The sequence below is a fragment of the Monodon monoceros genome, unplaced genomic scaffold, assembly GCF_005190385.1.
Source record: "Monodon monoceros isolate NGI ecotype Baffin Bay Population unplaced genomic scaffold, NGI_Narwhal_1 Super_Scaffold_21, whole genome shotgun sequence".
Taxonomy (NCBI): domain Eukaryota; kingdom Metazoa; phylum Chordata; class Mammalia; order Artiodactyla; family Monodontidae; genus Monodon; species Monodon monoceros.
In genome coordinates, this window is record NW_021703778.1 from 164376252 (window position 1) to 164394670 (window position 18419).

At 52.5% G+C, this 18419-nt stretch overlaps 2 protein-coding genes across 2 annotated transcripts in view; both read left to right on the plus strand.

Moving 5' to 3' along the window:
- SERPINA4 (serpin family A member 4) overlaps positions 1–1654 on the plus strand; it is a 39806-nt gene extending 38152 nt beyond the window's left edge. The window contains 3 exon segments of the mRNA XM_029237161.1: positions 511–670; positions 1474–1565; positions 1567–1654. Of these exon segments, the coding sequence (XP_029092994.1) occupies positions 511–670; positions 1474–1565; positions 1567–1654 (340 nt within the window).
- Positions 1655–7439: 5785 nt separating this feature from the next.
- SERPINA5 (serpin family A member 5) lies at positions 7440–17731 on the plus strand. Its single transcript, XM_029237554.1, has 5 exons — positions 7440–7505; positions 13380–13998; positions 15332–15602; positions 15962–16109; positions 16736–17731. Exons 2-5 carry the CDS (start codon positions 13395–13397, stop codon positions 16922–16924), a joined length of 1212 nt encoding a protein of 403 aa, XP_029093387.1. The 5' UTR covers positions 7440–7505; positions 13380–13394; the 3' UTR covers positions 16925–17731.
- Positions 17732–18419: the final 688 nt, after the last annotated feature.

The following is an 18419-nucleotide window of genomic DNA, read 5'->3' on the forward strand; positions in this document are numbered from 1 at the left end:
AGGAGTCTGGGTTCTAGATGTAGCCCTTGTACTGCACAAATCTGGGGTGAAGTGACACTGGCTCTCTGAGGGCCCACCCTGTGCAATGAATGGGTAGACTTCCCATCAAGATGGTTGACTGAGCTGATGTAGAGAGGTTTCCACCCACCCCAGGAAATGGCAGGGAAGCTTTCACATCACCATGGGGCTATGAGCAGGAAAAGTCTCCAGCCACACATAAGAAAAAAACCTCAGGCCACGGCCGCATGTGGATGGAAGATTCACACAGCCCACGTGGTGGAGGAATTCCACCCAAAGAAATCAGTGGGTCCCAACCAAGTGCAAAGAAGGAGCCTGGCTTTAAGCCTCTGGCAGCACTCATCTGAGGGAGTGGCACAGGCAAAGTGTGTTTGTGACCACAGAACTCAGATGCAGGGTGGGCCGTGAGCAAGTGCAGTCAAGGAGAGCACAGCCGGCTGGGACACTTGGCTAATTCCTGAGTCCAGTGTTTTAACCCAGTGCCTCTTTCAGGTATTTTTACAGGAAGCTCAAGTTGTATAGCCCCAAATTCTCCATTTCTGGCTCCTATAAATTAGATCAGATTTTGCCCAAGCTGGGCATCACGGACTTGTTCTCGTAGTGGGCTGACTTGTCTGGCATCACTGAACAGCTAAACCTGCAGGTGTCCAAGGTGAGTCATCAATGGATATCAACTCCTAGAGACCTCAGAGGGGAACCTCCACCTCTTGGAAGGTGCTGGGTGATGGGTGCTCTCCCTGCCACCACGTGAAGTCTCAGAGTCCAAGTTTTATTTAATCATCCACGGGCATAGGGAGCCCAAGAAGCAACCCACTATGTGCTGGGCGTGGTGCTTGGTGCTGCAGATCTAGGGTCCATCAGGTCCCTGCCCTCAGAGAGCTCTTCCAGTCAAGTCCAGGAGACACAGCGCCCTCATAGATCATGGCAACTGAGACTGACAAATGCAATGACAGAAACAGAGGCAGGATACAGATGAGGCTGAGGGGTGTGTGTGTGTGTGTGTGTGTGTGTGTGTGTGTGTGTGTGTATCATAAATTTCTTAGACCAGAGAAAGGGACCTATGACCTCAGCTACATATAACAAAGGTGCACTAGAGGGTAGAGTCTTGGGTTTGAGAGGTCAAATTCCAGTTCTGCCTCTTATGACCTTAAAGGGTTACCCAGTCTCTGGATTTATTTTCCTCATCTATAAAACAGACATAATACATTGACCTCATAGGATGGTTATGAAGATTAAAAAGAGCATAGGCACATAGTATGTGCTCAATTAATGATTGCAATGGCTATTTATAAATAAGAGGTCATCCAGCTTAATAACCGCCCCCCCCAGTATAGACATTCTTGCTGTGATATCCCAACAAGTGGCTTTGATCTTCAGTGGCCTCTAGTTCCCCTAGTCTTCCCTAAGCCCCAGCTCATGCTCTCTCAGAGGTAACGCTTGTGATCTCCTTCCCAGAGTTTCCACAAAGCCATCCTGGTGGTGGATGAGGTTGGCACCCAGGCTGCAGCAGCCATCAATGGCTTTGTCACCTTCTGGTCTCAGGACAATCACCAGGCCCTTCCTTGTGGAGATCTTTTCCACCAACACCCAGAGCATCCTCTTTCTGGGAAAGGTTGTCAACTCCACGAAGCCATAGCCCTCCAGGGCTGGCTTGTCTGTTACAAGCAAGAGGACTTGGCCTGGAGGGCTGAGTTTGAGCAGCTCTGGATTTGGAGTGGGGGACACAGGAGCTGCTGAGGATCCAGGACAGAAGTTGTTGGTGAAGGTGAGGGATGTGGGTGGTACCAGACCGGTGTGGACTGATACCCAGCTCCTCAGGGCTATGACACCTCACACAGATCATCTAACCTCTTTGAACAAGTTTCCACCCCGGAAAGTGGCAGAACCGCCCCTCCGCACCCCAGCGAGGGTAGTTGTACGGATTAAACGAAATGATGGCTGTGAGGAGTCTGCCTCTGCAACACGGCTCTGAGCTGGACGGGGCAGCCTCAGGAGTCACCGACAGATGGGAGGTCCCACAGGAGGGCATCGCTCAGCAAGACCAGCCCAGGGTTAATCACACCAGTTCCAGGTTACAGGGTCAAGGACCTGCAAGTGCTCAGCACCCAGAGCCCTCCAAGGCTCGGAGGAATGCACACCCTTCTTGCCGCCCCCTGGTTTAACTGGTCCATTTCCCCCTGCGCCTGCTGGGATGTTGGATTCTGTTTTTTAACAGCCAGAAATAAAGTCAGGCCCAGGCTGACGCACTCCCCAGTCTGCCCCTGCAGAGGCAGGGGGTGGGTGGATTTAAGAGTCCCAGACAAGCCTGCAAGAAGATGCAGGCCTAGGGTTACTATGGCAATGACACTGCTGGGCTGATGTGTGAAAGTGAAGCCCTGGTGTGAAAAAGGGGAGAAAAGGGGGGCAGTCATCCCCCAGTTTAGCCTTGAGGGTGATGCCTCCTTATTTTGCTTAAGCTCATCCCCCCCTTGCTCAGAAGGACTCAATGGCTCCCTATTGCCTACAGGATAAAGTTCAAACTCCTCTAACTGCAGTCAAGGTCCTCCCTGATCTGGTCCCTGCCTGCCTCTCCTGCCCCAGCCCCTCCTCTTGCTCTCATGTACCCAATGACTGCAGTCACGGAAACTCTTGCTGTCTTTCCAGGTTGCCCATAGCTTCCCACCTTCGGGCCTCTGGTCCCCACAGATCCCTATCACCCAGAATTCTCCCTTCCCCATCCCTGAGAGTCTACCAGGATTTCCAACAAATGCCTCCTCCCCTCCCTAAGGCAGACTGTCATCCTACCATCAGACATGATTGGCTGACATTATTCTCTGCACCGCATCCCGGCCAACCCTCGTCCCTCTTAGAAGGAACGTCTCAGAGGCAGGACCCTGTTCACCCTGCATTCTCTTCTCTCACCCCAGTAACTGGCCTCAGCGCTGATCGTATGGTCTGGCACGTGGCTGAGGCCCAACCAATAGTTGGTGATTGATTGAATGAATGAATGAATGAATGGAAAAGGCTGTGCCCTGAGCAAGGTCCTCGAGGTATTTGTTCTGCATCACCACCCCCTGACACATCCCCGGAATTGATTGGGTAAATATTTAGTCCAGCTTCTCAGATTTCAAAATGCCCTTTTGGAGCATTAAAAAAAGAGATCTACGGGGCTGTGTGTGACCTATGTTATACCTCTTGGGAGGCACACTCACTTCTTTGGGACCGGGTGGGTATGCTAGCGATTTCTGTCATTCTCCTCTGGCAGGAAAGGCGAAATCTTTTTTGAACTTTGTGATGGGAGGGCAGAGGGAGGCAAGTGAGTGTCATGAGGAGTGTCATCGTGGAGCCTGGGGGACCCAGGTGCCAGTGGAGGGACGAATTTCATGGCCCTCGTAAGCAGGTGTGGAGAGAAGCGTCATGGGTTCATTTGGTTATTCATTCTCTCACTCAACAAAGAGTTACTGAGTGGAGATTGGCCACTAGCCAGGAAGCCAGAGGGATTTCCTCAGTGGAGGAAGAGGCAGTTGAAATTTGGGGTGAGACAGAAAGCCTGCAGCCCCAGCTTCTCCGTTACCTGTGCTGAGGGGCTAGCTCTTACCTCTCCAGATCTCAGTTTCTGCACCTGTAAGTGGGCGTGTAATCCCACAGCAGCTGTAGCAGTGGGCGGCAGGGTGGTGGATGCACGTGGGATCCGCGGAAGATACAGGCCTGGGAGCCCCTAGCTCTGACTGAGCGTGTGAACGTGTGAACATGTGAAGGGCAGGAGGGTGTCTGCTTCATCCCTGGCTGCCTGGGAAGGTGAGGAGTCCTTTTCTGAGACAGAGCAGGTCTGAGACTAATGGATTCCAAGCTCTGTGCGCCTGCAATGAGCGAGGCACAGTGACAAGCTCTTTCCAGGAGTTACCAAGAGGCCACAGAGCATCTGAGCGTAGAACCTGGACTTTGGAGTCAGAACACCTGTGTTTGAACCTGGAATCTACGAATCACTGAGTATACTAGTTGGTTAGTGTATTCGTTTTGCTCTAACAAAGGACCACATCTGAGTGGTTTAACAACAGAAATGTACCGTTCCACTCTTCTGGAGGCCAGAAGACCAAGATCAAGGTGATGGCAGAGTTGACTCCTTCTGAGGCTGTGAGGGAGCATCTGTCCCAGGCCTCTCCCCTGCATTCTGGGGGTTTGCTGGCCATCTTTGGTGTTCCTTGGCTTCTAGATCTCTGCCTTCATATTCACATGGCGTTCTCCCTGTGTGTGTGTCTCTGTCCAGATTTCCCCCTTTTATAAGGACGTCAGTCTTATTGGATTAAGCACCCACCCTAGTTCAGTGTGACCTCATCTGAACTATTTACAGCAGCAATGACCCTATTTCCAAATAAGATCACATGCTGAGATACTGGTGGTTAAGTCTTCAATTCTGGGGGGACACAGTTGAACCCATGACACGGTGTGGGACTTGGGCCATCCCTCTGTGCCTCAGTTCCCTCACCTGTAAAATGGAGATGATGCTACCTAACACATAAGCCTACTATAGATTCTGGATGAGGTTCTGTATGTAAAGCACACATCTTTGCTGTTCCACAAATGTTCACTATTGTTATTTCATTTTATATTTTATCACAACTCTCCTCTAAAGCAGGGTCACAACTTCACATGCCTGCCAGAGCTGGCAGGTCACCTGAACAGGTAACGTGGGCTGATGGTGGTGGGGACCAGGCAGGCGGAATAGTAAGAGCCCCCACTGAAAGGCAATTCTGTTCCACATTGTCACACACACACTCAGGGGGGTGACAGAACCCAACTCTGCCCAGGGTGAAGCTCGCCTATTGGGAATTGTGCTCTTTGTTGCTCTTGATGTCAATGGAAAAATAAATCTAGCATGACTTACCAGGTCCTTTAAACTCCCATATTCTGGCCACTGGCCCATCTTACTCTCTCACCCCAGTTGTCATGGACTGAATTGTGTCCTCTGAAACTTCATATATTGAAGCCTGAACCCCCAACGTGATTGTATTTGGAGAAAGGGCCTTTAGGGAAGTAATCGAAGTTCAATGAGGTCATAAGGATGGGGCCCTAATCCCACTGAACTAGTATCCTTATAAGAGGAAGAGACACCAGAGCTTGCTTCTCCTCCCTCTCTTTCTCTCTCCCCCTCTTTCTCTGTCCCCCCATATGTACACAGAAGAGACTGTGTGAGGAGTCAGCAAGAAGGCACCATCTACAAGCCAGGAAGACAGACCTCACCAGAAATTAACCCTGACATCACCTTGATCTTGGACTTCCAGCCTCTGGAACTGTGAGAAACACATTTCCTCCATTTAAGCCTTTCAGTTTGTAGTATTTTGTTCTGGCAGCCAGAGAAGACTAATCCATGCCCTGAGACACCCTCGAAACCTTTCCAAGTGTACCCATTCCCAGCCCCCATTCCTTCAGAACCCTTCCGAGTGACAATAGGCAGTCAGGGTTTGCCCCGTTCCCCCAATTCTCAAGATAGTCCTTAAAATGTAAGGACTGGGACATGGTACGTGGGCTGTCTCCACGGACAGGCACAGGGGCTGGAGAAGTCCTTTAGCGTCTGCTCGGTCCCATCTCCCCACATAGTTTCCTCGGGAACATGTTTGGGAGTATTATACTAGTGTCCTGTTGCTGCTGTGACCAATTATGACACACTTAGTGGCTTAAAGCAACACAAATTTATTCTCTTACAGTTCTGGAGGTCAGGAGTCCAAACGGGTTCCTGGGCCAACATCAAGATGTTGGCAGGGTTTGCTTCTGGAGCGCTTTGGCCCACGGCCTCTCATCACATTGTTTTTCTCCTCCTGCTTTCCTGATCACATCGCCTCCTCTGACTCTGATCTCCCACCCCTCTCTCTCACTCTCTCCTCTCTCTCTTTCTCTCTCTCTCTCATAAGGAAGGACCCTTGTGGTTACGTTTAGGACCCACCTGGGAAATCCATAATAGTCCCCCCCCGCCCCGTTTCAAGATCCTTAACTCAGTCACATCTGCAAATCCCTTTTGTTATATAAGGTCACATTCACAGGTTCTGAGTATTAGGATGTGAATATCTTTGGGGGACTGCTATCCATCCTACTATAGGTAGGTAACACTGATTCCCTCCCTATAGAACATAGTTTGGGAATCTCTAGACTATGAGATGGAGGACTCTTGCTTATGTCACATGGCACAATGGACAGAAAGCAAAACCTGGACAGGAGAGACCTAGTTCCTCCTTGTTAATGCTTCTCCCTATTAGCTGTGTACTTTTGGGCTGATCACCTAACCTCTCTCCGCTTCCGTCTTCTCACGGATTCCATGGGGATGCTGGTGCCCATCATCTAGCACGTTGCAAGGGCAGGGAGCACAAAGCAAGCCTGATGCCTGGTAGTGACTGTGCTTATCTCTAGGTTGAGATAAAGTTCAGCATTATGCCCTTTGCAGAGTGGTTGTAAGGACTAAAAGAGGTAATGGGCCATAACTGGGCCCAGAATCAGGGAGTGAGAAGGGGGACATCTCAGAGGTTGTAGAGCGACCCTGGTTGCTGAGTGCCAGGATCGCTTCCTCTGGGTAACGCCTGGCCCTCTGTTTCCTCCGCCAACTCCACACGCGACAGTCACCCACACAACCTCTGGGTCATGGCCACACACTGGATACCCCGGTATTAGGAAGCCCCAGGCATGGCGACCTTGGAAATGAAACAAGCGTTGAGCCAACACCCTAGCACTTGGAAATGTTCTTGAAAGTGTGGGGCTGAGTTTTGAAGCCCCAATTTCAAGGTAGAAAAGGGCAGTCCAAGTGAGCCCACAGAAATCCTGGAGACAGACCTTTGCTTAGCAAAGAGCCCTGGCCTTGGAGCCAGCGACCTGGGCGCTCAGCCTCACTCTGTCCCTAACTGATGCACATCTCTGAAAAGTTCTGTCATCTCTCTGAGCCTCGGTTCAGTTATGAGTGCAATAAGAGGGGTGGATACACTGATCCCTCCTCTCAGCCATTGTGAGACCTTCTCAACCTATCTAATTTCCACCGGGATCTGGCGACGGGGGTCCATGAATCTAGTAAGCGCACAAGACTTTGAAGAGATTGGGTCCTCACTCCTCCAGATCTGCAGCAAATTGGCTGCAGGAAACAAAAGGATCAGCCCGGAGGAAGGGAGGAGGTTTGAGAGGATGTCTCTTTCCCTGTGTCTGGACCAGCCGGCAGCTGGTCACCTGTCCATCCTGGTCTGCCTGGGATGCTCATGCCATTGCTGGCAGGTGGTGGCTGGTGTAGGGCTTTCGGGGCAATGACGAGATGGCCCTGGTCAGAGCTCAGATGGCTTTGGCTTGGTAGGCCTAGAAGCCCTGCCAGGATAGGACAGGGCGAGGCTGGCTGGGGCGGGGCCGCGGGAGGGGCGGAGTCAGGGCCCTGCTGTAGTCAGTGACAGATGCTGGCTCCAGTCCAGCCAGCCCTCTGCTCTTTACCGAGCCCAACCGACCGTCGCCTCTGCTGTGTGCACGCTCGGCCACTGGACAGAGTAAGTACAGGCACAGTGGATAGAGGGCCGTGGGCTCAGGGGCGAGGAATGGACTCTGGAGTTATGGGATTTGGAGGGCTTAGAAACTTTGGAGGTGCCCCAGGGTGAGAAGGACACAGTGGTGGGGAGGAAGCCAGGGCCTCTGGAGCAGAGAAGTGGGGGACACCCCGCCCCTTGCTGTGTGGTCTTGGGGATGGCACTAAATCTGGCCGAGCCTCAGCTTCCTCGTGGATAAGATGCAAATTATTGCACCCCTTGCACGGTGTGACTGTGAAGAGCACATCTGGTATGTGTGGAGGCATTTTTAGTTGTCATAACTGGGGCGCGGGGGTTGCTATTGGCTTCCAGAGAGTAGAGGCCAGGGATGATGCTAAACACCCTGCAATGCACAGGACAGCCCCCACCACAAAGAACGATCTGGCTCCAAATGCCAGCAGCGCTGAGAAACCCTGAACGGGGACAAAATGTCTGGTACCCAGGACGTGCTCGATAAACCATAGCTTCTACTGTTTTTTGTGCCTGGAACCTTGGACCTTTAAAACCAGGAAAAATGTTCAAATATAATCTGTTTCCCTGAGGTAAGGCTGCCCTTCCCAGAGGCTGCTACCCAGAGTGGTTGTTAGAGCTCCAGATGCCATTTTGCCGTTTGTTAGATAAACAAAATGTGGATGTGAAGTGAGTGACATTTTCAGTTTTTCTAAGGATGGGGCTTTTGGCATGAAATGCAACAATAAAAGGGAAACTGCTCCCCTGGGCCAACATCCTTATTGACAGATCCAGAAACTGCAGCTTGAAGAATAAAGGGGGCGGGAGGGAACTTTGGGAGGTGATGGATGTGTTCAGGCGTTGATGGTGGTGATGGTTTCATGGATGTGTACTTCTCTCCAAACTCATCGAGTTGTCTACATTAAATATGTACAGGTTTTGGGGTGTCAGTCCAGCCTCAATAAAGTGGTTTTAAAAAAGAAAGAGAAAGGAAACTGAAGCTGAGCTATTCAAGGTCAGCTGAGTTATTCAAGGTCAGCTGGCATGTTAGCCCCAGGGCCACGAGGGCTCAGCCCTGGACGCCCAGCCTGGCTCATTCCCACGACTCGGTGGCCAGCGTGTGGTCTAACACCTCCGAACTACAGAGAAGGAGACAGGGTCCATTCATCCATCCACTCATCCATTCATTCACAGGGGTGTCTGAGCATCACCCCTTGACTGAAAGTATCACGGCGGGACCAGCACAGATGCGGGTCTTCTCTTACAAGCACATGTTCTAGTGGGGGAGAGGCCGGAACAAGAGGGGTCAACAGCACACGCATACGTAATTGCACTTCTGTAGCTGATGGAGCCATGAGAGAAACAATCAAAGGGGCTGTTATAGAGAATAACGGCGGAGAGGGCGTGGTCACGTGTGGACAAGGTACCGCCAAGAAGTGACGGTTAAGTGGAGGCCTGGACTCAGGGAGAAACTGGTCCTTGTGAGAAAGGTGGAGAAAGGGCTCCAGGAGGGAGAGCAGAGTGTGCAAGGGCCCATGGCTGGGCTGGGGCTTCTGTGTTAGGAACTGAAAAAGAAGAAGTGTGCCCTGGGAGACAGAGCTGGTCACGTGAGGCTGGGGACAGCAAGACAGAGCCCGACTGCCTGCATCCTCATGGGTTATCGTGCAAATCAGAGTTTGGTTTTACCAAGCCACTGGGCAGCAAGAATGTTCTTGGGCAGGGGAGCGGCTTGACCGTGTTTGTGATTGAAGGGGATTCTTTCAGAATGTACTTATGTATGTAGAATGGCTCTCAGGCCCAGGAGAAGTGGGGTCCAGGTGAAAGAAAAAAAAAAAGGCTTGCATTAGGATGGTGGCAGGGAAAACTGGGAGAGGCAGGCAGATTCGGAGCTAGAAACTGGCAAGCCTTGCTGATAGTCTGGAGATGGGGAGGGAGTCCCCATCTTAGGAAAGTCCCCCAGGTCACTGATTCCAGGAAGCTCTGCCCCCTGGTCTTTAGGATCCAGGGGAAGTTGCGATCTTGTCTTTTGCTCTCTGCCTGGCCTCCACATCTTGCATCTATCTCCTTGCGTAATTAGCAGATAGCGGACAGACCCTTCTGAGCTGCACACCTCCCATGGCTGAGTCCAAGGTCTACCTCGGCGGGACTTTGTTGCCTAACATTTGGAATACACGCCAGCAGATTCTGTGTCTGGATGGTGGGGGACCAGGGGAAGGACTGCCCAGGGCCTGCCTACTCCATGCCCACCCTCCGTCGCCGCAAGTCCCTTTGGCCTGGGATGCCAGATAAAATTGATCGATCTGCTCTCTTCCCTCTGACACGCGGGAGCATCTCTGCAGACACACTGGCGTCAGGGGCCCAGGAGAGGGTCAGCCAGGCCAGGCTCTGCCGGCACGCTGCGGGGGCTGGTGTCCTGAGAGCCAGGCTCACAGAGCCTGGAGCAGACTCTCCACTGGCTCAAAGCTGGCACAAAACTCTGTAAGCGGTATATTTGTACCAGAGGCCCAGGAGTGTAATGGCAAAGACTGGGCTTAGAAACTAGGAAACCTGAAATGAGCACCCCTGGGCCTCCACTTTCTCAGAAGTAACCTCTCTGACCCTCTGTTTCCTCTTCCGTACAGTTGTGACAAGGACACCAACTCCATGTTGCTCTGGAGGAGTGTAAATGAGCTAATTCGTGTGAACAGGTTGGGAGAGACCCAGGGATACTCACCAGCAGCCACAGAGGAGGGGGAACAATGTGTCATTCCTCAGAGCCCTAAAAGGTAGCCAAGAGGCAGCGTGTACACCAGTCAGAAGAATCTGGATTTTAACCTGGTTCCATCACTCACTGGCTGGCACAAGCTTTTCCATTTTGCTAAGCCTCAGTTTATTTGGGTGTAGAATGGGGCTAATAACACTTTTGGTAAAGATGAAATGCAGTAATATTTATAGAGTGTCTAGCAGGTCCTTAATAAATAGTGGCTTCAATAAGAGGGAGAGAGAGAGAGCTAAATGGAGCAAGGTTTTCTGGGTCCCAAACCTGCAGCCCAGGGGAGCCAGAGGGAAGCTGAGCCCTTGCTCTCTACGGGGACTCATGGGGCGTTCAGAGAAGTGGCTCTGGCCCATCAGATCGCTGGTGTTTCAGGGGGGTCAGGCAGTGGTGGAGCCACGGCACCAGACCTCTAGGTTTTTATGAAGAAACTGAAGCATGAGAGGGGAAGGGCCTGGCTCAAGGTCACCAGGCTGCAGGGGTGGGAGGATGGGAGACTGGAACTCTCACTCCTGCTCCCCCCCGCCAGCTGCCCCTGGGCTCCGTCCAAGCAGAAAACTCCTCTGTGGTCTGTAGCTATTCTTTGAAAGTATTTCTTTTAGGGTAATTATCAGCTCGGTGTTAATCTGTGTCTGGGAGCTGGGGGGTTGGTGAGCTGAACTGCTTCTTCAGCAGCTTCCTGCTACATTGATGATTCTAACACTCCACACGCTAAAGGACACAGAGATCACACCACCCACCCATGTTCTTTACAGACCTCCGTGAAGGCAAGTCTCAAAGTGGGAACAAAAAGGGAGTGTCAGCATGGGAAGCCTGTTTCTTAATTCTCTGCAGAGTAGGGGCTATCGGTGGTGACCGTGGAGGCCAAGGATACAGGATCCGGAGGCTGTGATACAGAGGAGGGGGACCAGGGCTCTGGGGGAGCTAAATGGTGTGGCGGTTCAGAGCGTGAGTTGTGAGGGTCAGAACTAGGTCTGAACCCTAGTAGCTTTGCCACTACTAGCAAGCAAGTCATCCTTTCTGAGCCTCAGATGACCCGTCTGTAAAATGGAGCCAGTGATAGAACCTGCCTCCGTGGGCGGGTGTGAGGCTAAAGCAGTTGATATATGTCAAGACAGCACAACACCCAGCAGTGGCGGGTGCTGGCGATGCACTTGGGCCTCCCACGGGCATGGGGACTGCTCGGGCCGCTATATTTGGTTCAGGGTAGCTGGAGGTTCTGCAGACAGAATAGTCTAAATGAAGTTCCTTTGTGGGCTCAGGTGCAGTTGGGAGGCCAGGGGTGGTGAGCAGGACTTGCTTGAGTCCGTCAATTCCATTCAGACAAAGACGGCCAGGACTGCCGATCCCCAAGCTCCCTGGTGTCCCCCACGCCAGCCACGTCCAATGCAGCTCTTTGGGGCTCTTTGCAGTTTGGTTTTGCGTGGGTCTGTGACTCTGTGTCTGTGCTCGCCCTGGGCCTGGGACACCTGATGACACGGTGTCCACCGGGGGATGCACGCCAAGCGCGAGGTCTCATCAGGGGTCAGTCAGGCCACCGTGGGAATTAGTTGTCCAGCCGCCACCAGGCTGCCACGAGAGTGTGTGTGTGAAAGCATGTACCCCACGGCACAGCTGGGGAAACGGGGGTCTCGGGTGGGGCTCTGGCCAGTCGCTGCCACACCGACAACTCACACCTGGACAGCATGTCTGCACCGGGCGCTGCTCCAAGCACGTTATGTATGTTGATCATTAAAGCCCCAGCCCCTGGTGGAGGTTCTGTCACAACCTCCATTGTACAGGTGGGGCAGTGGCATGGGTGTAACTGACTTGTACCACATCACACTTTGGAGGAAGCAGTGGGGCTGAGACTTGAACCCAAGCTGCTGGGCTGCAGAGTCTCTGCACTGTTCACAGGGGTGGAAGGAGGGCTTTAGGAGGCCTGGGCACAGGAGGGGTTACTGGATGCAGAGGAGGGGTCTAGGAAGGCGGTCATGCGAGAGACTGTGGGCGGAGGACAAGGCCAGAACGATGCAGGAGCCCCCAGGCCCCACCTGAGAGGCTGTAGACAGACAAAAGGAAGCTGAGGGCCTCCTCACCTGGGGGAGACACGGAAGAAGAGATGCCTGGGGGCTCAAACAACACACATTTATGGTCTCACAGTCCTGGAGGCTGGAAATCCAAGGTCAGCAGGGCTGGTTCCCCCTAGGGCTTCTCTCTTGGCTTGTACGTGAATGTCTCCTCCTCCCTGTGCCCTCACATTCCTCACGTGGTCGCCCCTCATTCTGTGTGTGTCTGTGTCCTAGTGTCCTCTTCTTATAAGGACACCAGCCACATTGCATCAGGGCCCACTCGACCTCATTTTAACTTAATTACTTCTTGAAAGGCCCTGTCTCCAAATACAGTCACATTCTGAGGTACAGCGGGTTAGGACTTCAATGAATGGATTTGGGGGACACAATTCAGCCCATCACAGACGAGAAGGGAAGTTGGGGGGCTCACGTTAAGAGGGCGGAATTTCCTCAAGGGGGGAAGGTGCATCTGATGACGGACAAGGATGGCTTTGAGGGGTCCTGGAGCAGCCCCTGGGGAAGGAGAGGGGGACTGACGGCGTCGTGTGTTCACTGATGAACTACAGGAGGCTGGCACGCTAGCCACCACGCCATGGAGTAGATGCTCCAAATGCACAGGGACGAATCCAGCAGTGTGGCAGGGGCCACGGCGGGTAGCTGCCCTGAGCTCAGAGAAGGACACGAGGTCTTGCAAATGCTACACGCAGGGAAGGAAGTGAGGGTTAGGGGTCGTGTATGGAAACAGGCTGCCAGGTCCCGGTAACCTCAGAGACGCTAACCCGGCCGAACACGGGAGAACCCTCCGCCCCACGGCCCATCCCCCTGTGACGCGTACCTCGACGTGGGTGAGGGAGGCTTCTCGCCTTGGTCGCCAGTCCCCACCTGGGATCTCTCCCCTCCGCCTGGTGCTTGCTCTCCCCACCCACCGATGCCCATGTCCTCAAGTCTGTGCTGCAGTCCCTCCCGCGCTACCTAAACGCTCACTCACAGCCTCTCCGGTTCAGCATCGCCTTTGAGGCTGCTGGTTGATGGTGCCGCCTCCCGGAATGGCAGCCTTGCTTGTGACCTGCCCACCCTCCCTTTCAGGCCTGGGCAGCCACGATGCGGCTCCGTTTACTCCTGTGCCTGGTACTCCTGAGCCCGCAGATGGCCGCCCTGCGCCGACCCCAGAAGAGAGTTCAGGAGCTGCCGCCCGCAGTTGCCACGGTGGCCCCTGGCAGCCGGGACTTTGTCTTCGACCTCTACAGGGCCTTGGCCGCAGCTGCCCCCGACCAGAACATCTTCTTCTCCCCTCTGAGCATCTCCATGAGCCTGGCCATGCTCTCCCTGGGGGCGCGGTGCAACACGAAGGCGCAAGTCCTGGCGGGCCTGGGCCTCAGCCCTCAGGAGGGCCAGGAGGAGGAGCTCCACAGCGCCTCCCAGCGGCTGCTGTGGGAGCTCGAGCGGCCCAGAGACGGCCTCCAGCTGAGCCTGGGCAACGCTCTGTTCACCAAGCCCGCGGTGCCCATGGAGGAGGCCTTCCTGGGCGCCATAAGGACGCTGTACCTGGCAGACACTTTCCCCACCGACTTTGAGGACTCTGAAGGGGCCCAGAAGCAGATCAATGATTACGTGGCAAAGCAAACGAAAGGCAAGATTGTGGACTTGGTTAAGGGCCTGGATGGCACCGAGGTCATGGTCATAGTGAATTACATTTTCTTTAAAGGTAAGGCCCTGAACTTTCTCTTTTAAGATGCTTTTGTCAAAAAACAAAACCAAGCCAATTCCCGCACACATGAAAGAGTGGGAGTGGATTTATTCTTTTCTGATCCCTGTTGATAGAGTGAAGCCAACAGCAGCTGGGTGAGACAGTGTCTTCTTACTGCATAGGAGTGAAAGACCCCGGATGCTGTTTCCTCCACTGGGGAAGAGCTGGTTCCTGTTTGTGCCCCTGGGGGCACTTAAAGCAACAGCTTCCACAGAGGCTCTGAAGCATGAGTTTTTCAAGGCCACGATGCCAGAGAAACTGACAGCATAGCTACTCAGGGCAGGACTGTGGGCCTTAGAAGGGCCTTAGAGGGCATTTCCCAGATGCTCCCTGGTACCCATATCCTCCTAGGGGCTGTTTCCTCAACCGAGAAATCCTGGGACAAGAGCCTGTTCCCCTGAACAGTCCTCTCCCCCCTCCCCAAGAGCTGACCCCCCATCTTTATCTCCCTGGCATTGCTTGTAAATATCCCTACTCATCTCAGCTTGTACACCTGCTTCTCCTCCTAGATACTGAGCCGCTGAGCACCCTGCGCGGGGCCTGCTGGGGATGAGGGAGGGGCAGGGAGGGAAAAGGATAGAGGAAAATAGTTAAACTGTTAACCAAGCCCCCCTCTTCCCGTGGTCACAGATGGTGAGCATCAGGCTTGGACTCTAAGATTTCTTGTCCCCTGGTCCAGGGCTAGGCTGCAGAGGGCAGCTGTGAAATAATCTAAGTGGGGCATGCGGGAGGGATCTATATTTGATAACTAGTAAGAAAATGGAAACAATTACTTGTCCCACTTTGAACAAAATGTCCCAAGCAGACAAAGCAAGAAGCATAATCACAGACTTCTCAGCAGGAAAAATCATGCTTTTGCAGGAACATTTCCAACCTTTCTCCCAAACCCAGATTGAGATCAAATATTGGGAAAAGACTGAAAAAGAGAATAACTCACCCAGATATAGTGTAGCTTTGTCAGCCATACATATTAGTTACCCTTTTCACTGGGATTTTTGACCTTGAGTAGAAACATCAGAGATTCAGACAAACGACATTAGGGGTGAAGGGTCTCTGAAGACGCGAAAACCAACCTCCTTGTTTTGCAAATGTGGAAATAAAGCCCCACAAAAAGTTCAAGCCTGTCCCCCGAATTAGGAAGTGGCTTGTCTTTATATTCAAGAGGTTTGGCAGTCACTTCTGCCAATAAGACTGCTCCAAAGAGGATGCTGTCTGTTTGGTAGGTTTAGTGTCTGCACACTTTTCATTGGCAGCTGAGAATGTTTAATTCCTTTTCCATTTTAATCTTTAGCTAAGTGGGAGACAAGCTTCAACCGCAAAAGCACCCAAGAGCAGGACTTCCACGTGACCTCGGAGACGGTGGTGCGGGTACCCATGATGAAACGAGAGGATCAGTTTTACTACCTCCTGGACCGAAACCTCTCCTGCAAGGTGGTAGGGGTCCCCTACCAAGGGAATGCCACCGCCTTCTTCATTCTCCCCCGCGAGGGCGGGATGGGACAGGTGGAAAATGGCCTGACAGAGAAAACACTGAGGAAGTGGCTCAAGACATCCATGAAGAGGTATTCTTCACACTATTCCAGGGCCAGCCTGCTGCTGCACACCTGCAGGGCCACACGGCAGTGGTGGGAGAACTCACCTGGCCTGGGAGCCGCCTCCCAGCCCAGAGGCGTCATATGAAGTCCCAGCCCTCTGGCCTGACCCAGATAGAGGGACCAGGGCTGGAAGCTGGGTTTTCTGGCGGGGCCGTCAGAGTGGGCAGTGACCTCTGGGGGCAGCCCAGGTCCAAGTGTAGAGTAGGATGGGTTCCATTGTAGGCAACGTGCTGGAGGAGCATAATGAAACCAAGAGGAGATGGCAGGAATGTGAGCTCAGGGAGCCAGTGCTCTGGGAGAGTCCAAGAAAGGTCTTCTCTTTCCAGGCAGCTTGAGCTTCACCTACCCAAGTTCTCCATTGAGGGCTCCTATCAGCTGGAGAAAGTCCTCCCCAAGCTGGGGATCAGAGATGTCTTCACCTCCTATGCTGACCTGACAGGCATCTCCAACAATTCCAGCATCCAGGTGTCTGAGGTGAGCCCAGAAGCTCCTGAGCACCTGCTTTCAGAAATTCCTATCCTATCCTATCCTATCCTATCCTATCCTATCCTATCCTATCCTATCTTATCCTATCCTATCCTATCCTATCCTATCCTATCCTATTCCATCCCATTCCTCATTCCAAATCCTTTCTCTCTCTCTCTCCTCTTTTCCCTCAGGAAGCAAAGGTTTCACTTTGCATCTTGTCCTCTGAACAATGGGAAACCCTATCCAGCACCGTGCCTTGGGGGAAGGTGTCTTGTCTGAAGCAATCAAAACTAAGAACTGGATGCTAGCTCCTTCACTCACCAGCTGGTGTGTGAAGGAGCTAGCATCCTCCAGCAATTACTTGACCTCTCTGAGCCTCCTTTCTCTCTATAAACTTGGAGAGTCACACCCTTACTGCTAGATGCAGTGAGAATTCAATGAAAGACACGCATGCGCTCACCTGTAAGCCGTGGTGCGCAGTAGTTGTTCAATCACATCATCTCCTATCTGCTTCATGGCTCAGGAGCACAGAAACTTTCACAGTGATGCTGCTGGCAGAAACTTGTCGGTTTCCCCCTGATGGCATCTCCCAGCCCCTGGTGGCTCGGTGACGCCTGATGTCTCCCCTGCAGATGGTTCACAAAGCCATGGTGGAGGTGGACGAGTCGGGAACCCAAGCGGCTGCAGCCACGGGGACAATCTTCATGTTCAGATCTGCCCGGATGAGCTCTCAAAAGATAATATTCAACAGGCCCTTTCTGATGCTCATTGTGGAGAACAAAAAACACATCCTTTTCCTCGGCAAAGTGACTCGCCCTTGAGATGGGGATTTCTCCTGAAAGGCACAGGCTTCCATAGTGGAAGATGAGGGTGCCCTATGGCCATGTATCTGCTGGGAGCTGGTGATATACACAGGTTTAATCGACTAATGAGGCTTCCACAAATAATAATAATAACAATAACATTGAAATACTGATGATTGCTTCTTTTCACACGATTGCAAGACGGGTGCTTTGGAGAACATTTGGTTTTGCTCTCACCTTTCATCCATGGAGATTAGCACTGAGATCCAGAGAAGCCACACAACATGCCAGTGGCAGAGAGAAGCTCAGAATCCAATCCAGGAGGATTGTTCCAGTAGATATTTCCACCAGGAAGCATATTCACAAGCCTAGTTCCCCACCTGTCTGTAATACCAGCTACCAGTTTGCCATGGTTTGGAAAGGACACTGGAATGGGGGTATGAAGTGGGGCTTCTGTCCCAGCTGTGTGACATTGGGTAACACTGTCGCTCTCTGGAGTTCGGTTTCCCCACGTATACGATGAAGGGTCAGGTCAAGGACTGAAGGATCCTTGAAATCATATAAAAAGTGTAGAATGTTCCCCACAAATCAGGTGATTTCAATGCATCCAAGTGCCACCCATCTTTTAAGGAAAGCAGGTGGATGGCAGGGTGGACACGGCCATCCCAGGTTGGTACCGTCCTGTGGGTACATTTACAACCTCGTGGGCTTGGCTGGGGGTGGGAGAATGGAGGCCTGTTGCAAATACTAGAGTATCAGTTGAAGACCCTGATGACTAACTGTGGATTTTAGTGTCAGCAATAACAATAAAGCATTTTGCAAACACTGGGTGTCATTGTCCTTCTAGTAGTACCTCTGGGAACAGCAACATTAATAGCTTATGTTCCAGGACTGATGCTAGGCGCTTAATCTGAATGGTTGCACTTACCCCTCACAATATCCTGTACCAGGCAGGCACTCCTCTTATCCCCACTTTACAGATAGGGACGGTGAGGCTTGTAGAGAACAGGTAATATACGTAGTCACACAGCTCCTTGGTGGCGGAGGCAGGATTTGACCCCAGGAGTGTGGCCCCCGGACCACCCTCTCAGCCCTGGGCTCTGCCGCAGAGGAGACACGAGCCAGAAACAGAAGCCCAGGTCAAGTGCATCCGGGCACCAGCTCCCTTGTCATCTAGGTAGGCCCACTCTCCTCCTTCACGAAACCCACCGTGCTTCCTTGTCTATCAAATAAAGGGGATTGGACCCTTTCAAGAATCAATGAATGAATGAGTGAATGAGTCCTTCACTCAGTCTCAGATTTTCCCCTAATTAGCTGCCCCCAAGTCTGACCCCTGAGTGCCTATTGCCCCACCTTACATGCCCAAAGCTTGCTTTCCATGAACCTGCGGTCAGCGCTCTGACCCCACCCATGTGTGGGTGCCCCTTAGAACTAATGGGGTCAGAACCCCAAGCTCTGACCACCCCTCAAAGTACTGAGCACCTACTATATGCCAGCAGTGGGGATACTTTGC

Coding starts and splice junctions, on each gene's coding strand:
- SERPINA5 (XM_029237554.1), top strand. CDS start 13,395: ATGCGGCTCCGTTTACTCCTGTGCCTGGTACTCCTGAGCCCGCAGATG. Junction 15,603..15,961: donor CTCAAGACATCCATGAAGAG/GTATTCTTCACA, acceptor TTCTCTTTCCAG/GCAGCTTGAGCTTCACCTAC. Junction 16,110..16,735: donor CCAGCATCCAGGTGTCTGAG/GTGAGCCCAGAA, acceptor TCTCCCCTGCAG/ATGGTTCACAAAGCCATGGT.